The 17,439-nt window shown below is 37.3% G+C and overlaps 1 protein-coding gene across 1 annotated transcript in view; it reads right to left on the bottom strand.

Moving 5' to 3' along the window:
• Positions 1-17,439, bottom strand: part of TMEM131 (transmembrane protein 131) — a 230,492-nt gene that overhangs the window by 28,975 nt on the left and 184,078 nt on the right. Inside the window, exons 20-31 of the mRNA XM_041754105.1 lie at positions 17,116-17,268; positions 16,940-17,015; positions 16,645-16,762; positions 14,599-14,737; positions 14,375-14,484; positions 13,856-13,922; positions 8,108-8,259; positions 7,540-7,682; positions 6,702-6,888; positions 5,469-5,654; positions 4,517-4,675; positions 3,501-4,084 (exon numbers count right to left, since the gene is read on the bottom strand). Coding sequence (XP_041610039.1) covers positions 3,501-4,084; positions 4,517-4,675; positions 5,469-5,654; positions 6,702-6,888; positions 7,540-7,682; positions 8,108-8,259; positions 13,856-13,922; positions 14,375-14,484; positions 14,599-14,737; positions 16,645-16,762; positions 16,940-17,015; positions 17,116-17,268 — 2,074 coding nt within the window. The remainder of the gene's footprint in view (positions 1-3,500; positions 4,085-4,516; positions 4,676-5,468; positions 5,655-6,701; positions 6,889-7,539; positions 7,683-8,107; positions 8,260-13,855; positions 13,923-14,374; positions 14,485-14,598; positions 14,738-16,644; positions 16,763-16,939; positions 17,016-17,115; positions 17,269-17,439) is intronic.

The raw sequence follows: 17,439 nt of genomic DNA, 5'->3' as shown, positions 1-17,439 counted from the left end.
CTAGTCCTATCACTCACAGAAACTACTGTGCTAAGGTCAAGCAACATCCTAGCTGCCAGGCTCTGTGCTGTTCTACCTTTGCTTCTTTTGGTATTGCTGGGATATGCCAACCACATCTTTTCCCGGCTTTCTGTCATACTGTCTGGTGGCCTCCTTGCTGGTCCTGCCCTCAGGATTCTGTCTTTAGTCCCCTGCTTGTCCCATTTTTCACCCATAAGACTATGTTCCAGGTAGACATCAGTGCTGAGGTGTTCCAAAGCTCCTTTCAACTCAGCAGGCTATAGATGGTGAGCACCATTTCCTGCCCTAATAACAATCACAGCAGGAGCTACATCCCACAATGTTAGGTAGTAGCTATCTTCTCCAATTTAAAGATAACAAATGGGGGCTCAGAGAAGTAAATTTCATAGAGTCACACAATCAGTAAGGAGCAGAGCCATGATTTAATCTGGGCTTGCCTTGTGGCTGAGCCTGGCCTCAGTACCATGTGCTACTCCCTACCCTAGATAAAGCTGTCTCTCATGCTACCAAAGCCAGAAATGAGCATGGCTGCAGATTCCACCATTTCTTCAGTTAATGCAGATACTGACAAGTGACTGCACTAGCTTCAGAGCTTCTTCAGGTTTTAACCCTTAATCCAGCAATGGCCTCTGTCCAATCCCGTAAGATTCTGTATTGTTGGGGAAGAAACCACACAAGTATAGAGTCTAATGACTGCCCAGCTTATATGAGGCCCTGCTCAGGTCAGGTGTGAACAGAGGGCATTTCTGGGTGCCATCTTCTATGGGGAGTAGTGACGGGAGGAATGACTATGGAAATGGCTGGCTGGCCTACAACCTAGGTAAGACCTAGGAGATCATATTTATTTGGAGAGAAGTCACTCTGAGTGGTCTCCAAGAGTAGAAATTACATAAGCTCACTACAAAGTAGACTTTTGGTCTGAGATACTGTGGGGAGGCAGGGGGACCAAGGTGCTTCTGAAAACAGAAGGTTCACATTTGAAGTGAACATGATGATGATGGTTTGCAGAGGCTTGGGGTAAGCTTTAACAGAGGTTATAAAGGTTCTCCCCAGCTAAAAGCCTATGATTTTATGACACACCACTATTTTGCAACCTGAGGATGAATGCCCACCTTTTAAAGTTCATTTAAGAGGCTAGTTTTCCACATGTATGTTACACTTCAATAAAAACACTTGTTTTGTTTCCTTCCTTCTTTCTAAACAGCAGCAGTGGGAAGGATAACAAGTAGAATGGCCACTCATATAATGCCTGGAATCATTATGTCCTCATGGGCTCAAGAATCACTAATGATGTGGTGGTACCCATACCCCTTCATTCAATAGGTTTTAGTAGGTCGATTCTAGCACCACTGTGATAATTAAAAAAACATTTTTTAATTTTAAAATTTATGTTCTAGGGGATCCCTGGGTGGCGCAGCGGTTTGGCGCCTGCCTTTGGCCCAGGGCGCGATCCTGGAGACCCGGGATCGAGTCCCACGTCGGGCTCCCGGTGTATGGAGCCTGCTTCTCCCTCTGCCTGTGTCTCTGCCTCTCTCTCTCTCTGTATGACTATCATAAATAAATAATAAAAAAAAAAATTAAAAAAAAAAAATTTATGTTCTAGATGAATGACCCTGAAAATAAAAATGGACCTATCACATTGATGTTAGTGGACTATTTTAGACATAGGCAGTGAGGTATTCAGTTTGACTGCCAAATTCTTTCTGGTAAGGAATGATAATATATGTTTATTTTATTCATGCCCTCAATATGGGAAAAACACATTATATAACTTGATCTAATAAAAAGAACCTTAAGCGTTCCATTAATATTACTATAAAAATTACCCTAAAATAAGTAAGTTCTATTAATAATGAGTTAACAAAAACTATATTCTCTGGAAAAAGTTAAATAATATTCAAGATATTTTGCTCTTTTGCAAATTGAAATGCATGTAATTCTAAGAGGACTCTATATAACTAGTTTTCGTATCACTGGGATTAGGAAATTCTCTAATAGAAAGTCCTGGATTCTGGGACATTGGTTTCTTTCTTTCTTTCTTTTTTTTTTTTTTACATTGGTTTCTTCTGGCCTCTCAGGATGGCCAAGTTCTCTGTCCCCCATGTAAACAAAAGGCAGCCCCCCCCCTTCCCCGCCCGCCCCATACACCAGTGAAGGAGATACTGAAACAGACCTGGAATAATAATGTACTAGCAGAGCTGCCTGGGAGAGAGAGGAAGATGCAAAAAATTCAGGCTGTAAAAGGATTACATTGAAATAAAGCTACAGACCAATTCTTGGTTTTTATATTTTGATTTTGGAAGTTACCAAATAGCCTACCTCTGTGTATATGTGATGTCTAAGATGTATCCCACTGAACCCCACCCTTCTAGTGTTTATGCTCTGTGGAATTCTCTCTCCTGGAGTACAGGCCAGACCACATTTCTAATGAGCAGAACACTGAAAAAGATTAGGTCGTAAGCGACTGTGACTTCTGTCCTACTAGCTTCTTCTCTCTCTTGCCTTCTAAGCTTCCTTGCTCTGGTGAAGCCAATTGCTTTAAAGTGCCCTATGGAGAGGACCCATGAGGCTGGTGGCACAGCCAGCAGGGGAACTGAGATTCTCAGTCCAATAGTCCATGAAGAACTGAATCCTGCTATCAATCACCTGAGTGAGCTAGGAAGCAGATCCACCTTCAGTTGAACTAAAGATGGCTTCAGTCCCAGGAAATATCTTGACTACAGTTTTGTAAGCCAGAGAACCCAGCTAAGGTGCACCCTGATGCCTGACCCACAGCAACTCTGAGATAGTAAATGTGGGCATTTTAAGTGATGAAGTTTTGGGGTAATTTGCTACTGAGAAATAGGTAACTAATACAGTATACAGAACTCCAAAGCAGGGGTCAACAAACTTTTTCTGTAAAGAGCTAGATAGTAAATATTTTCAGGATTGTGTCCCTTATGGTCTCTCGCAGCTACTCAACATTGTAGCATGAAAGCAGCCATAGACAATATGGAAATGAATGAGCATGGCTATGCCCCAATAAAATTTTATTTATAAAACAGGTGGTGACTTGGCCCCCTGGCTGTGGTCTGCCAACCCCTGCTCTCAATACATGTTCTGTGGAAATATTTTTGAGTTAAAAGGGATGGTCTCCATTTTACCATTATATTAAAAAGGAGTCTAACAATGAAAAAAAAAAGGCTCAGCCTATCACAACACAATAATCACAGAAAGCTGAAAATGGAAACAGATGTCTAACAAATTTCTAAATTTGGTAAATAACCTAAGAAATTCAAGTATCTCTTATGATAAATGGATACCTCTCTGTCTACATCAGATATGGAAAAGCTGAAATGCAAACTAGAGGTAAATTTAAGTCTGAAGAACACCTACTAAATCAGCTGTTTATCACAACTACGATCACAATAGCTCCTTAATTATGCACCTGCTTTCACCTCATACATCATGCTTTTCTGACAGTGAGAACGGATGATTACCTTTGCTTTTTGACAATGGTGATGGCGGCTGCTCTGTAAACACTTCTAGGGGTGGGGAATCATGGTGGTCGAAGTCTTTGTCCATGGCTTCTATGAGACTGGTGATGTCTGAGTCCTCTGAGCTGTGCCTTGTGCTGCTGGCACGTTCTGGGTGGGAAGGGTGTGAGAGTGGGGCGGGTGACAGCCTTTCCAGCTGTGGTTCCTGGTGCTGAGGCACTGGTGGTGGTGGTGGAGGTGGGGAGTGCTGCTCCAGCGGGCTGTGGATATGGTGCTGACTGCTGTGCTGGCTCTGTTTGGCCCCTTTGGACTTTCTGCCTGCTGCATGACCTTGGGCCGCTGCATTTGAATCTAAGACGAGGGGGCTTGCTTTGCTAGCAGATTGTGCAGAAGTCCTGCTAGAGGTACTTGAACTGTTTTTGGCTCTGACGTTTTCCACGTCAGCTGAGTTTCTATTGCTATGAGTGCTGTGCGGGTGGACTGGTGGGCCACAGTGCTTATGACTCCCTGCACTGGGTCGGGATGACGAGCCGCCTGCTCCGCAGAACCCCCTACTGTGACCAGGGTCACAGCTGAGTGTGTTCAAGCTGAAAAAAGGACCAACTGCAGATCAGTGAATAGCAACTTATAAAATCTAAGATTAAAAAAATTTTATTTTATTTCATCAGTACAGCCACAAGAGAAATCCTTTTTTACTCTAAGGAAAACAAACAAACAAACAAACCCAGCAAGAAACAGGAATACTTTCCACAATTGTATAGGGTCTATATCTGAAAATTTAGGAATCAAGTAAGTGATCTAGTGAAGAATATTTTAACCTTCACCAACATAATAAAAACATGGGGTTTGCTGTGAGTTCTTAGTAGAGAAGATAGCTATACACAAGAGATTACTAAGTAATTAGAAGAAAGATTTCTTCCCCCTTGAGCAAAGATGAAAAGAAAAACTTATTTTTTCTTTTAATTACATCAGCCACATCTATGTATATTAAAGAATTTATTTCCAGTATGTGAACATACTTTCCTTCAGATGAAATACCAACGATTCTCCTGAGATCAAATGGTCTTCCCACATCAAAGGGTGGGTTCGAGGCCTCAAAGGATAGTCGCCTTCTAAATGGCTCCCAAATTCCTTGAGCTTCTAAATAGGCTGTTCCAATGACCAAGAGAAACAGTGCACTGCAGGGGCAGAGAAGGTGGAGAGTGGGGTTCATCTATTAGTGTACGGGTAACAAAGTTTGATATGAAAGGCAGATAAAGCATAACAGGTTATAAAAAACAGAGGTGTGTGGCAATTCTTGTTGGATTAGACAAAAACAAAGCATCAGGGATAAAAGTTTGCACACTCACTTTTACAGAATGCCAACTTACATGGAGGCTTATACAGAGGAAATAATTAACTTGTATCAGAATAGACACTTGGAGGGTACTTTTCCTTTTCCAAAAAGTAGCTTTTACCTTGTGGTTTTAAATTCTCTAGACTATTCTTTTCCCTTAAAGGACATGCGGGGTAACCACGTAAATTTAGAGGCAAATCTATCAGATTTTCCAAACACATAAATATACTGAAAAAAAGATATGGTTGCCGAGGATTTGAAAAATATTTCTCATGTTTTGTGTTACTTCGCCCTGTTTCAAAAAAAAATATATCATGTTGAGTAAGTTACATATGCGCAAATCAAGTAACTTTACCTGGTAAATCATGAATGATTTTTCTCCTTTAAGAAATTAACATGTACTTATTTTAAGAAATTTTAAAGGTAAAAGACTTTTGCTTATTGTCTATACCACTCAAGCAGGGTTCAGTTCTGACTGCTCCTACTAGTATATGCAGACTTGATCAGGGCAAAAAGATTTGTTCTGTTTGCTTACAGATTCCCAGCACCCAGAAAGGTGCCTGGCACACAGTGGGCATGTGATGATCAGTGTCTAGTGATGCCTGAATACCAGCCTCAAAAGAAGACACAAGTACCTCATTATTCCTGAGATGATGATGTACAGAGCCAGCTCCCAGTTAGGTCTGGGTAGGGCTTCTGCACAGGTTGCTAACATATGATATGGAAGGGATGCATTCAATACAAATACAAATTCAGAGCCACTGGTTGTTATAAACTTCAGTTCACGAATCACTCTAGAAGCCGTGAAATCAGGAGTAAACCTAAAACAGAATAGTGGCAATTAGATTAGTTTCAAAAACACCACAGCCGTTTACAATACCAATCCCATACACCTCTGAAATCTCAAAGAGCATTTTAAAGCCTGATACTTCTCTTTAACTTTCTCATTTTAAGATGGAGGAAGCATTATCCTATGAGGTTAATAACAAATACAACTACATTCTGTCCATAACTGGAGAAACTGCATGAAAAAGAACAATAATCTACATACTTATTATTTCAGGAAGCGCTGAGTTTCTCTCCCTCCCTCTTTTCTCTTCTATCTGAATCCACTCTCTTCTCTCGATATATTTCCAATAATGCCTTAAAAAAACCACACACACAGAACCAAAACCATCCTAGCCCTACTGATCTTCTCTTCGTCCCTACTGTACTGTTTTCTGCACTATTTTGTTTTTATTTTTTATTAACTGTATGCTCTCCAACCAATGATTTGCACCTTAAGGACAACTTATTTTCCACCAAGCACTAGGACTTACATGAGTATTATCATACACACTGAGTGATTGTCCATTGAAGATCATGAAATTATCATTCAATTAAGGGGACAGAGGTTACATTTTACTACATATACTCTATAATCTAACAAGTTATCAATTAATTGTTAAAATAGGCTGCAACTATTTCTGATACAGGCCTTAAAACTGCCTTCTGACCTAAATATTATACACTTCTACATTGTACAACATGGAAAAACTGCACATGTGTGATACTGCTCTGTTACTGAGACTGAATTTATAGTCAATTTCCTACTGGTACCTTATACTTTAACACAACCCTGAAAATAATTTTGAAGCTGATCTCTAAGATTATCTGATCCATTTTGGATACAGAGGAAGTTTCACAATTTTGAAAACAAAGATATGAAGAAATAATTGAAAATTAAGTGGAAAAAAGTCATGAGTACATTTGTGAATAAAGATCTTTTCTGTGAGCATGAACACATATCTTTGCAGTTTGAACTACAGTTGTAGTACTTGAAGTTAATGAAAAGCTGGTGATTCATTACACCTCATAAGAATACTTACAATATGATTATGTCTTTAGAGGCGTTGGCACTTAGTGCAAACTCTTGACAATTAACGACTTTAAATCCATATCCCTCACATGAGTACCCACTGACTTCAATGGTTTCTATGTGAATCTGAAGTTGCCCTGTATTCTCTACTTTAAATGTTCTTTTCAATGTGAAATTTGGTTCTCTTAGTTTCAAACCTAAAGGAAAGAAAATCAAGAGTGAATATAAATCTTGCTAGCCTGTGGTCCAAGTCCAAATGATTGTCACATTCTCCATAAATATTGCCAAACATTATGAACCACCCCCTCAGGCCAAGAGATGAGCTGGTACCCAGACTTCATTAGCAAGTACTTCACTTTGTTGTGTCACTTTAGAGAGAAGTTTAATTATGATTTATTTTTCATACTCAAAGTAAACCGTCTTAAGACATGCAATGAATATTGAGCCTTTAAACCTCTGAAGATCCAAATCAAACAACCCTGAAAGCAAGTCAGGGTATTTCATTAAAAATCTGAAGTATCGGGATCCCTGGGTGGCGCAGCGGTTTGGCGCCTGCCTTTGGCCCAGGGCGCGATCCTGGAGACCCGGGATCGAATCCCACGTCAGGCTCCCGGTGCATGGAACCTGCTTCTCCCTCTGCCTGTGTCTCTGCCTCTCTCTCTCTCTCTGTGTGACTATCATAAATAAATAAAAATCTAAAAAAAAAAAAAAAAAAAAAAAAAAATCTGAAGTATCCATCATTAATACATACACGTGCACATATAGAAATACTGTCCATTTGGGTGGAATTATGTATTTTTAGAAGCAAGTGCTGAAAGTTGTGGCTTAGAACTGTCAGGAATACTTACTATCTGTACAATCTTTTAACAATGCTTCTGTGATTTTAAAGCGTAAGGAACTCCCTGGACCTGGAAGCTTGCCTGCCACCCTCAAGTTCTCAGTTGTTCCTTGTCCCTGGACCATCACAGCATCCACCACGGTCAGATTATTTCTATGCAAGAACAAGAATTACAGAATTTTCTCCCATTAAATTTGCATAAGAAATTATAAATTTGCAGTACTTAGAGATAATTGATCTATAATTTTTAGTGTTTAATAAACCACATAGAAATGAATATACTGAACTGAAGAGTGAAACATTTACACTTTAAGAATTAAAAATCTTTACACAGAGAGAAACAAGTTTTTCATTTTTAAGAGTCACACATGGTACAGTCAGAACACTATTCAGGCTTTCAAGTTATAAACGTAGTCACAGAGGTATATTTCATCAGGTGTGGTATATTGTGTGCATGTGTGGACAAACCAAATACCCTATTAAATAAATCAGACACACAAACTCGTATTAAAACAAATCAAAAAAGGACTTCTGAATAAGTACTGAAAATCAACTCACATTTAAATCACAGAACATACCTGATTATGATTAGTGAAGAAACAGTTCTGTTGTGAATGGGAGTAAACTTTACTTTCACAGATTTCTTTTCTCCAGGTTTTAAAATCAGGTTTAAAATTGAATGTCGAGAAAGGCCTTCTGTAAATCCTGTTGAACTCTGCAGTGGATGAGTCTTCAATCATGAGATAAACAAATAGAAGTCACTACTTCTCTCTGGAGGAAGTTTTTTCCTTTACCCCATCCAAGGTCCAGTATTAGCTTCTTGAATTAAGTATGTGAACAGTTTTACCCCTCATGATTTAGAGACTGGTTAGCTTGCAAGCAGAAGTGGGCAACCAGTGGTGATCCCTCTCATTAAGTCCCTGAAAGGGCTCTGATCCCCACATCACCAAAGTCCCTTATTTGTACTGAGCAGTTGTTTTTGTATATAGATCTTTTTATTTTTAACTTAAAAAATTTCTGAAATGTGCTAACACATATATAAAAAGGATACAAACCTAAGAAGCACAGCTTAATGTTTTAGCACAAACAGCTATGCAACCAGCAACCCAGCACCCTGAAGTCCTATCATTGTTATTCCCACTTCTGGCCAGTTTTCCTGCTCCTTCCCCCATCCTTCCCCCTCTAATGGGTATCAGCTGAAGGGTCTTCAGGGTGTTATCAGACTTTTTTATTTTTAAAAATACTTCCAACTCATATCAATCTATCTTTGAACTTTATTTTGAAAGCCCAGCACATAATTACTGTTTAACATTTGATGACTGAAAATTTAATAACCAAGATGGCTTGACAGCCAGTTACAGATAAGATTTAAATATTCATTTTTTAATTAAAAATATAGTTTACACATAAGGATACAGTGTTCCGATTTTTAAGCAATATTAAATTTAAACTTCTTTTGGGGGGGGAAGGGTTGGCAACACTTGGCTATTAATGTCCATGGCTCTGCTAACATGTGGAAGGGGAGTGAGATTTGCATGATTTTCTGTTCCACTTGGCATACTTAGGTTTAAAACATATAGATCTTAGGTTTAAAACATAGAGATCTATCTACTTGTGTTAGCATGATTCTACAAACATAACTTATAGTCAATAGACTTAATGAAGCCACTACTTTTTAACTCATGCTTCTGAGGCAAAAAATTTTCTTCTGCATCTAACATTCTTCTCTGTCAATGTCTACTAGGACAACAGAATATCCTGACTGCTCCAAAATGGTTAATAAAAGTTCTCTTCTAGATAAACTATTCTGAGTGACTGATGGACACATTACATACTATACATATATTCCCAATAAACACTAGCTAATTTAAACTCTGATGACCTGGCAAACATTTGAGGATGTTGTGATGCCTCAGGGATATCATTAAGGCTTCAATTAATTCTCAATAATTATGCAGTAATGGCTCTTTAGAGAGTGACCAATGGGACCCCCACGGATTTCAGAAGCTTTTCAGGATATCTATGGTGTCAGAACTACTTTTGTAACACTGACAGATGTTATCTATCTTTTCCACTGTGTCGACATTTGTACCGGTGGTCAGCAAAATCAATGGCAGGTAAAACAACTGACCCTTTAGCTAAAAGTAAGACCATGGTATCTAACTTCCCTATAACTACTGTCTTCTTCACTGCTATGTACTTGTACCTAAAAAAAAATTACTGATTAAGCAGTTAATGATATTAATTTTAATAAATCTCAATCTCTGGGCACATGCATTTTTAATACTATGATACAATGGGAAATTTGCATAAAGCACTCCTGCTGCCTACTTAAGCACCATGTTGTCCTGAAAAGCTATCATCTGAGATGCAAACTGAATTAGTTCTTTTCTCATGGAAAACCATTTATACTTGAAAGAATGACAATCCATCTGTGATTATTCACACTTGGGTATTTGGTAGACATTTTCACAAAAATGAAGTGTGTCTGTCCAATTAAGGAAAAACAACTTAAGTACCTGTTGCCAGTGATAAAATTTGAGTGAGAAAATTTAGAAATTTGGAAGACTTGAATCTACCCCTGTGAACTTCAGAGCTTTCCAATAATTAAAGAATTCCTTGATGAGACTGATAGTTATATTAGTGCATGTGATTTTTTTTTTTTTTAATTTTGAAGAGTGAATCATGTCAACATTTGGAAGCTCTGTATCTCAGTGAACCAGTATTTTCCAAATGACTGATGCATGCTGGTAGAATTAGTTAAAAAAGCAATTAAGACACTCTTTTTGACAACTATGTATCTGTGCCAGGTCAGACATTTTTCATATACTTCAACCAAAACAATATATCATGAAAGACTAAATGCAGAAGCAGTGGGAATCTGTGTATTACATCTGAGAGCCATAAAGAGATCTGTAAAAATGTATAACAATCTGCTCTTGCAAAAAATCTTTTTGGGGGGCAGCCTGGGTGGCTCAGCAGTTTAGGGCCACCTTCAGCCCAGGGTGTGATCCTGGAGTCCTAGGATCGAGTCCCATGTCGGGCTCCCTGCGTGGAGTCTGCTTCTCCCTCTGCCTGTGTCTCTGCCTCTCTCTGTGTGTCTCTCATGAATAAATAAAATCTTAAAAAAAAAATCTTTTTGGGAAAATACAGCTATTTTTAATTTTTATGTTATCTATGTTAAATGGAGTTTATTATTACTTTAAATGAACTAAATCAATATTTTAAAGATCTGGTTTTTTTCCCAGTTTTGAGAAATAATTGACATACATCACTGTATAAATTTAAGGCATGATGGTTTGATGTACATATACTGTAAAATGATTACCACAACAGGTTCAGCCAGCATCCAACTTCTCAGATACAATGAAAAGAGTAGAAAAAAGAATAAAAGGAAAAAAAAATTTCTTCTTGTGATGAGCAATCTTAGGACCACTCTCTTAACAACTATAGTCAACATGTTGTATGTACATCACATCCCTAGCACTTATTCATCCTATAACTGGAAGTTTGTACCTTTTGACCACTTCCCTCCAATTCCCTCTTCCCTTACCCCTCTGCCTCTGGTAACAAGTCTGATCAGTTTCTCTAGAGGTTTAGTTTTTTATGCGTAACACCATTAAGGTCTATTCATGTTGTCACAAATGGTAGGATTTCCTTTTTTTTTTTTTTTTCAGCTGAGTAATATTGCATTTTATATATATATGTACATATATATATAAATACATACACACACACAACTTCTTTACAGCTGAGTAACACTGCATTATATATTATACGATCTATATCCTATAACACACACACACACACACACACACACACACACACACTACAACTTCTTTATCCATTGACTCATCAATGGACACTTACACTGTTTCCATGCTTCGGCTATTATAAATAATGCTGCTAGGAAATGGGGGTGCAGATATCTGTTTGAGTTAGTGTTTTTGTTTCCTTTGGATATTGTCCTAGAAGTGGAATTGCTGGCTCATATAGTAGTTCTATTTTTAATTTTTTGAGGATCCTCCATGCTGTTTCTGATAGTGGTTGTACCAATTTATATTCCTACTCTTTTTTCCACATCGACACCAGCATTTGTGATATCCAGTCTTTTTGATAATAGTCATTCTAATAGGTGTGCGATGATATCGACACCAGCATTTGTGATATCCAGTCTTTTTGATAATAGTCATTCTAATAGGTGTGCGATGATATCTCATTGTGGTTTTAATTTGCATTTCCCTAATGACTAGTGATGTTGTGCATCTTTTCATATACCTTTTGGCCTTTTGTATAAAAGATCTCTCAGTTTTAATTTTATTATGGTAAATACTGATAGATATAACCCACATGAATATAAAACCTCTTTGGAATCATGAATAATTTTTAAGACTGTTAAAGGAGTCCTGAGACCAAATACTTTGAAAACCACAGGTTTTATAAACATTATAGAGAACTATGATAGAATTTATCTTCACTTTACCCAAAGACTTAGAATTTCATATTTAGAATAAATTTCTGAGGTCTAGAGTATTCTTATTCATCCTCTTATCCCTCAGAGTACCTATACTTCAGTGTTTTAAACCTTGTAAATAACATTAAAGAACTTGTATTTGATAAGAAAAAAAGATAAATATTACCTCATTTACTTCTTATGTGTATTTCCTCCCTTATAAAAGCAGAGCGAAAGGAATTTCTGATTACTGAGCTTTCTAATTATTTGGAATTTAGATAGCCTTGAGCTTATTAGGTTGTCATTTTATGCATGGAAAAAACTGACCATTAAAATCTTGAGAAGAAAAAAAAAAAAAATCTTGAGAAGATTCCAAGAGAAGGGCATGAGACTAGAATATATGACTGTCTACATTTCAGTCTAATGTTCTATTTGGCAGAAAAAAGATACTGAAAATTACTTAAAAAAAAAAAAGATTTTATTTATTTGAGAAAGCGCGAGCAGAGAGGAGGGGCAGAGGGGAAGAGACAAAGAGAGAAGCAGACTACCCCCTGATGAAGGGCTCATTCCCAGGACCCCAGGAATCCTGATCTGAGCTGAAGGCTGACGCTTAACTGACTGAGCCACCTAGGCGTCACTGAAAATTACTTTCTTATACAAAACTGGCTTATAGACAGTAAAAAAAACCTATTATTCTACAAAGGTGTAGCTAACCCATGTCTTATAGAGAGGGAAAGAACACAAGTATTTCAAGAACTATAAAATATCTGGTTTGAGGGATCCCTGGGTGGCGCAGCGGTTTGGCGCCTGCCTTTGGCCCAGGGCGCGATCCTGGAGACCCAGGATCGAATCCCACGTCGGGCTCCCGGTGCATGGAGCCTGCTTCTCCCTCCGCCTGTGTCTCTGCCTCTCTCTCTCTCTCTCTCTGTGACTATCATAAATAAATAAAAGTTAAAAAAAAATTAAAAAAAAAAAAAAAAGAACTTTCTTAAAAAAAAAAAAATATCTGGTTTGACAGGCTAATTAGGGAACCTAATCAGCAATGACCATGTGGCATGACAACATACAGATGAGAGCTCTCAGGTCTGAGAGAAATAGACTTGAATTTGGCCTTGCCACTTGACACAGGTATGAACTTGGGCAAATTCCTTCCTTTTCCTGAGCTTTGTTTTTCCCTAGCAACAGAACAAGGAAATACTTACCTTTTAGGGTAGTTAGTAATTGCCCAGCCTGGCTGCTGTAATGTGAATATACCTGTTATAATGCTGACACACACTAGATGCTCATGCAATAGTGGGAAGCATTCTTCAGTGGAGCCCCCAAATACTGAAAACCTTCCCAACTGCTTTTCTTTCCTGGCCTTCTTAGCCACAGACTGACTTATCTAATGAACATTCACCACGGTCTTTCTAAATACCAAGGAGCCATTTGAAGGGTTTCCCATGAGCTTGTTTAATCTGTTCAAAAACTATTGGACTCGCATTCATGGAGCTTACATTTTATTTGGAAGTATCCAAAATAAAAATTTAAATGATCAAGCTCAGTACTTTGGAGCTTAATAAAAATACATTATGTTAGTATATATACCTCATTTAGATATTCTCAGGTTTCTGGTAGCCAGTATTATAAACCTTTATGGGCTAAGGGGTGTTGCCTGCAAATAGGAACTTTCTACCCAGTGTGCCTCATGTTGATCTAAATCCCATCCATTCCTCCTGGGTTTTTGGCCTCTAAAATAATTATTGGACTGCTCTGACTTTTTCAGTAACTTCCCCTTGAGCCAAATTTAAGGATAGTCAGTAGTTTTCCTCCACGTTTATACTGATCATATCATAGTTATTTCTCTGGGATAGTATGAAGTTTGCATACTTACACTGTTTCTGAAGACTTGGAATTCTAGTGTTCTTAAATCAATCTTTGCCACCTTACTCAAGTTAAATCTAAAATTAAAAAAAGTACATATTTTTCTTTATAAACAGCATCATAGTTAAAGGGTAATTAGAGTAATTATCAAATTACCTTTTGGCAGATTCTGAGGTCAATATTACCAGATTAATAGACTCCAAAAATTAAAGGCCACAACTTATAGTTATTTCGTTCATTTTTTAAAACTAAAATATTTGAAAGGTTCTAGCTTTCTAATTTATTTATTTTTAAATAATTTTTTTAGAAAGGAGTTCAACATTACTTTTTCTGGTCTTAAACTGAAAAATCTTCTAGATATTTAACATATTATCAATCTCTCCCCAGAATCTTCCCTCAATTTTAATTATGAATCTAGAATTTCTCTAAGCCAAATCTATTACTGTATAACTACAGTAAAGTTTTAAATGTGTAAAATAATAATTCAATGCTAATATAGAACATTTTGATTATTTAAAGCAATGCTTACCTTGATATTAACTTATCTACAAAGACTGAAGGATTGGAATATAAAGCCAGAGGAATAAATTGAATATAGACAGGAACATCTGCAGGATTTTCTAAAGTAATCTCTTCTTCCTTAAACAAAGTAACAAAACATTAAATGAAAGGTTTCTATAGTTAAAATTAAGAGTAGACACTTTATAGCCCCATTATAAATTTCCAAAAATCAATGTCATTCTGAATACTTACTGAGGAGCAGTTTGTATTAGTAAGTGGAAATTTCAAGTGCCGGGGTGAGCTAATTATAGAAGGCCAGGAGAGCTCAGCAGTGATTTTGGATAGTATATTTTTTTGAAGGTCTGTATTTACTTCAAATAAAGCACTCAATCTAGAAAAAATAATTTGTAAGTCACTATATCAAAATGAAATATATTTGAGTTTTCTGAATGCAAGAAGTTCTACTAGGCTTGTATACTTGAGAAATTTTATTCTGGCCCTGAATAAATAAAGGTTTATTTGCTCTGACATTTTACTATGCTTTTAATAGACATGTATGAAGATGTCTCTGTTTTGGCACAAAGATTGCCAAAGTCTCTGTCCCTGATCACCTGTGTTGTTTTCATACTGTATATGTGAAGGACAAGGCAGACATATACAGATAACATATGTTGGTAAAGGGATCCTAAACAATCTTGCATGCCTAGTGGAAAGATCTAGACACCAACAGAAAGGTGCTGATGCATATTCATCAGAACTTATGAGAAGGCAGTGTACTGCTCGGCATATGGCTTTCCTCCCCTTGAGATTAAAAACAAAACGAAGGAAAATCCTGATATGCAATGAATATGAATATGTCAGTTGAAGTGGTAATACATATGAGAGTTTTGTGCAGATATACGTAATGTTATCAGCAATATTCAGGACCTCATTTAAATATTTCCCTACTTATGAGTGCTCATAAGCCAGCTGTTTAGAACTCAAGAATACATTCCCTAAGGAAACAATATTACACACGGGGCTAAGGTCCCTGACCCAAACACTGAAGCCTATTTTAATCCACAATACTACTGAGTTATGACACTCTAATATTGTTAAGAGTACAGGTTTTATAAGACTATGGACAGAAATTCTCTGTAATGTGCACAGGGATAAGGTAACACAAAGGCAGGTGCAGGGAGAATGCCACAGTCACTGAGCACCTGGGACATGATGGTATGGGCAGACGGGGAGCCCAGGTTTTTGGCTGTGAAGTGCTGGGCACATAAGGAGGAAGGTAGAGGTTTTGGTGGATGGGAGGTGAAGAGGTTCCTTGGCAGTGCTCCAAGCTATTTATTCATAACATTAACATTTATGAGACTCTATACATTGTAATGTCTGTAATGGAAATGCAGGGGACCAAGAACTACTGAGTTCATTAGAGGGGTCTCGACTTATTTTAACCATTTTAAAGTAGAAATTTAACTCTCTTTTGCCTTAAAAAAAATTCTGATAGTAGACAGTTCAGATAAATAGAAACTCTCAGATTTAATCACTAATGGTTTGAAAAATTTATAGTACTATAAGTTAGATTATTTTGATACTAAGAAATACATTCAAATAAGCCAAGTGAAGAACAGTTTTTATCAGTTGTCGTATTATCAATATTCCAGTCAAATTCTCTTCTGGAGCACAAGAAAGACTGTACTTCTACACTGCTAAGGAAGTGTGTTTCTGCTTTTGAATCCAGGTAGTGATTTGTCATTAGCACGCTTTCTGCCTGCCACAGATATATAGTTGAGCCTTAGTAAACTGGCCTCCAGGTGCCCCCTAATGGCTCAACGCTTGGAAAGGGAGAAGGTGGTTCTTTTCACAATGGCCAAATGAATACTTGGTCTCTCTACTGTCAGAATGAACTAGGAAACGTTTTCTTTGCCTTTATCAGAGGTCAGTGGTAAGTAAAAACTTTCTTATGGAGATGGCTGTATCTAAGGTGAACAGTGTATTCATTCTATATAAATAGTTATATTCAACTTCAAATAGTTCTTTAATTTTAAGGTATCTAGAGTACTGGAAAAAAGAGAAAAGTGGTAGTGTGTAAATTTCTGAGCAACATGCAATTAAAATGTCAATTCAAGATGCCTCATTAATAATTTTCTGAAGATGAGGCATTATTTTCTTAGCTAGAGAGAAGTAAAATAACCTAATATAAGAGTAACATTTAAAAAAAAAAATAAGAGTAACATTTAGAAAGTAATATCAACAGAGACAATTCAAACTTGTAAAGATAGCTAAACATACTTAAAGCAAACCACTCACCTATGACCTGAATTTTCCTTTATTCCCATCCATCCTTTGAACAGGCTTTGATGCAAATCCCAGTCAGCATCCCACGTGTCTTCTTGCATGGCTACACCAGGTTGTACTTTGGGTTCGGCTAAAACAAGGAAACTTATGACACACTCGGCCTACATCTATATCCACTTATCATTTTTCCCTCAAATGATTTCCACAGTACCAAGGGAAGGAGATGAACTTTCAAAGTGGCAGCCTTTCATCAAAGAATCTTTTGGGTGGAGTGAAGGGTATGAGTGAGAACAGTAAGATAACTTACATTTGGATAGAAAAGGCAAGCCAACATAGCAATGATCCCCACACTGCAGTCCAGGATCAAAATAAATGTTTGCAATCTATAAAGAGGCACAGAAAAACAGTGAATCCCAAATCCACAGAAGGTCATAGTAACACAATACTAACAGATGGGAATCCTCAAATACGATGTTTTCAAACCTTTGACTTTTTTCCTGGCTCCAAGTCTTCTTTATTGCCCCGTAATCGTTTGTAGTAAAATCGTACATCTTCTGACAAAGATCGTATTTGTTGTATCTTTACCTTCTGTGAGAAGGAATTCATAATATTTAAGCTTTGATGAACTATTTTTCCCTGGAGAAAGAAAACAAACAAAATCATTAATATACGGCTGGATTTTCTTAAGAACACACAATTTAGAGCCTACATATTTTTCAGAAACCAAACCCCAGAAGACACTTTGAATTTTTATCACCTGATAATCTCTAATTTTGTAATCAGAGCCCTCCCAAATATATATTTGTT

This window comes from Vulpes lagopus, chromosome 5 (genome assembly GCF_018345385.1).
Source record: "Vulpes lagopus strain Blue_001 chromosome 5, ASM1834538v1, whole genome shotgun sequence".
NCBI lineage: Eukaryota > Metazoa > Chordata > Mammalia > Carnivora > Canidae > Vulpes > Vulpes lagopus.
This window is presented reverse-complemented; position numbering and strand designations above follow the sequence as displayed.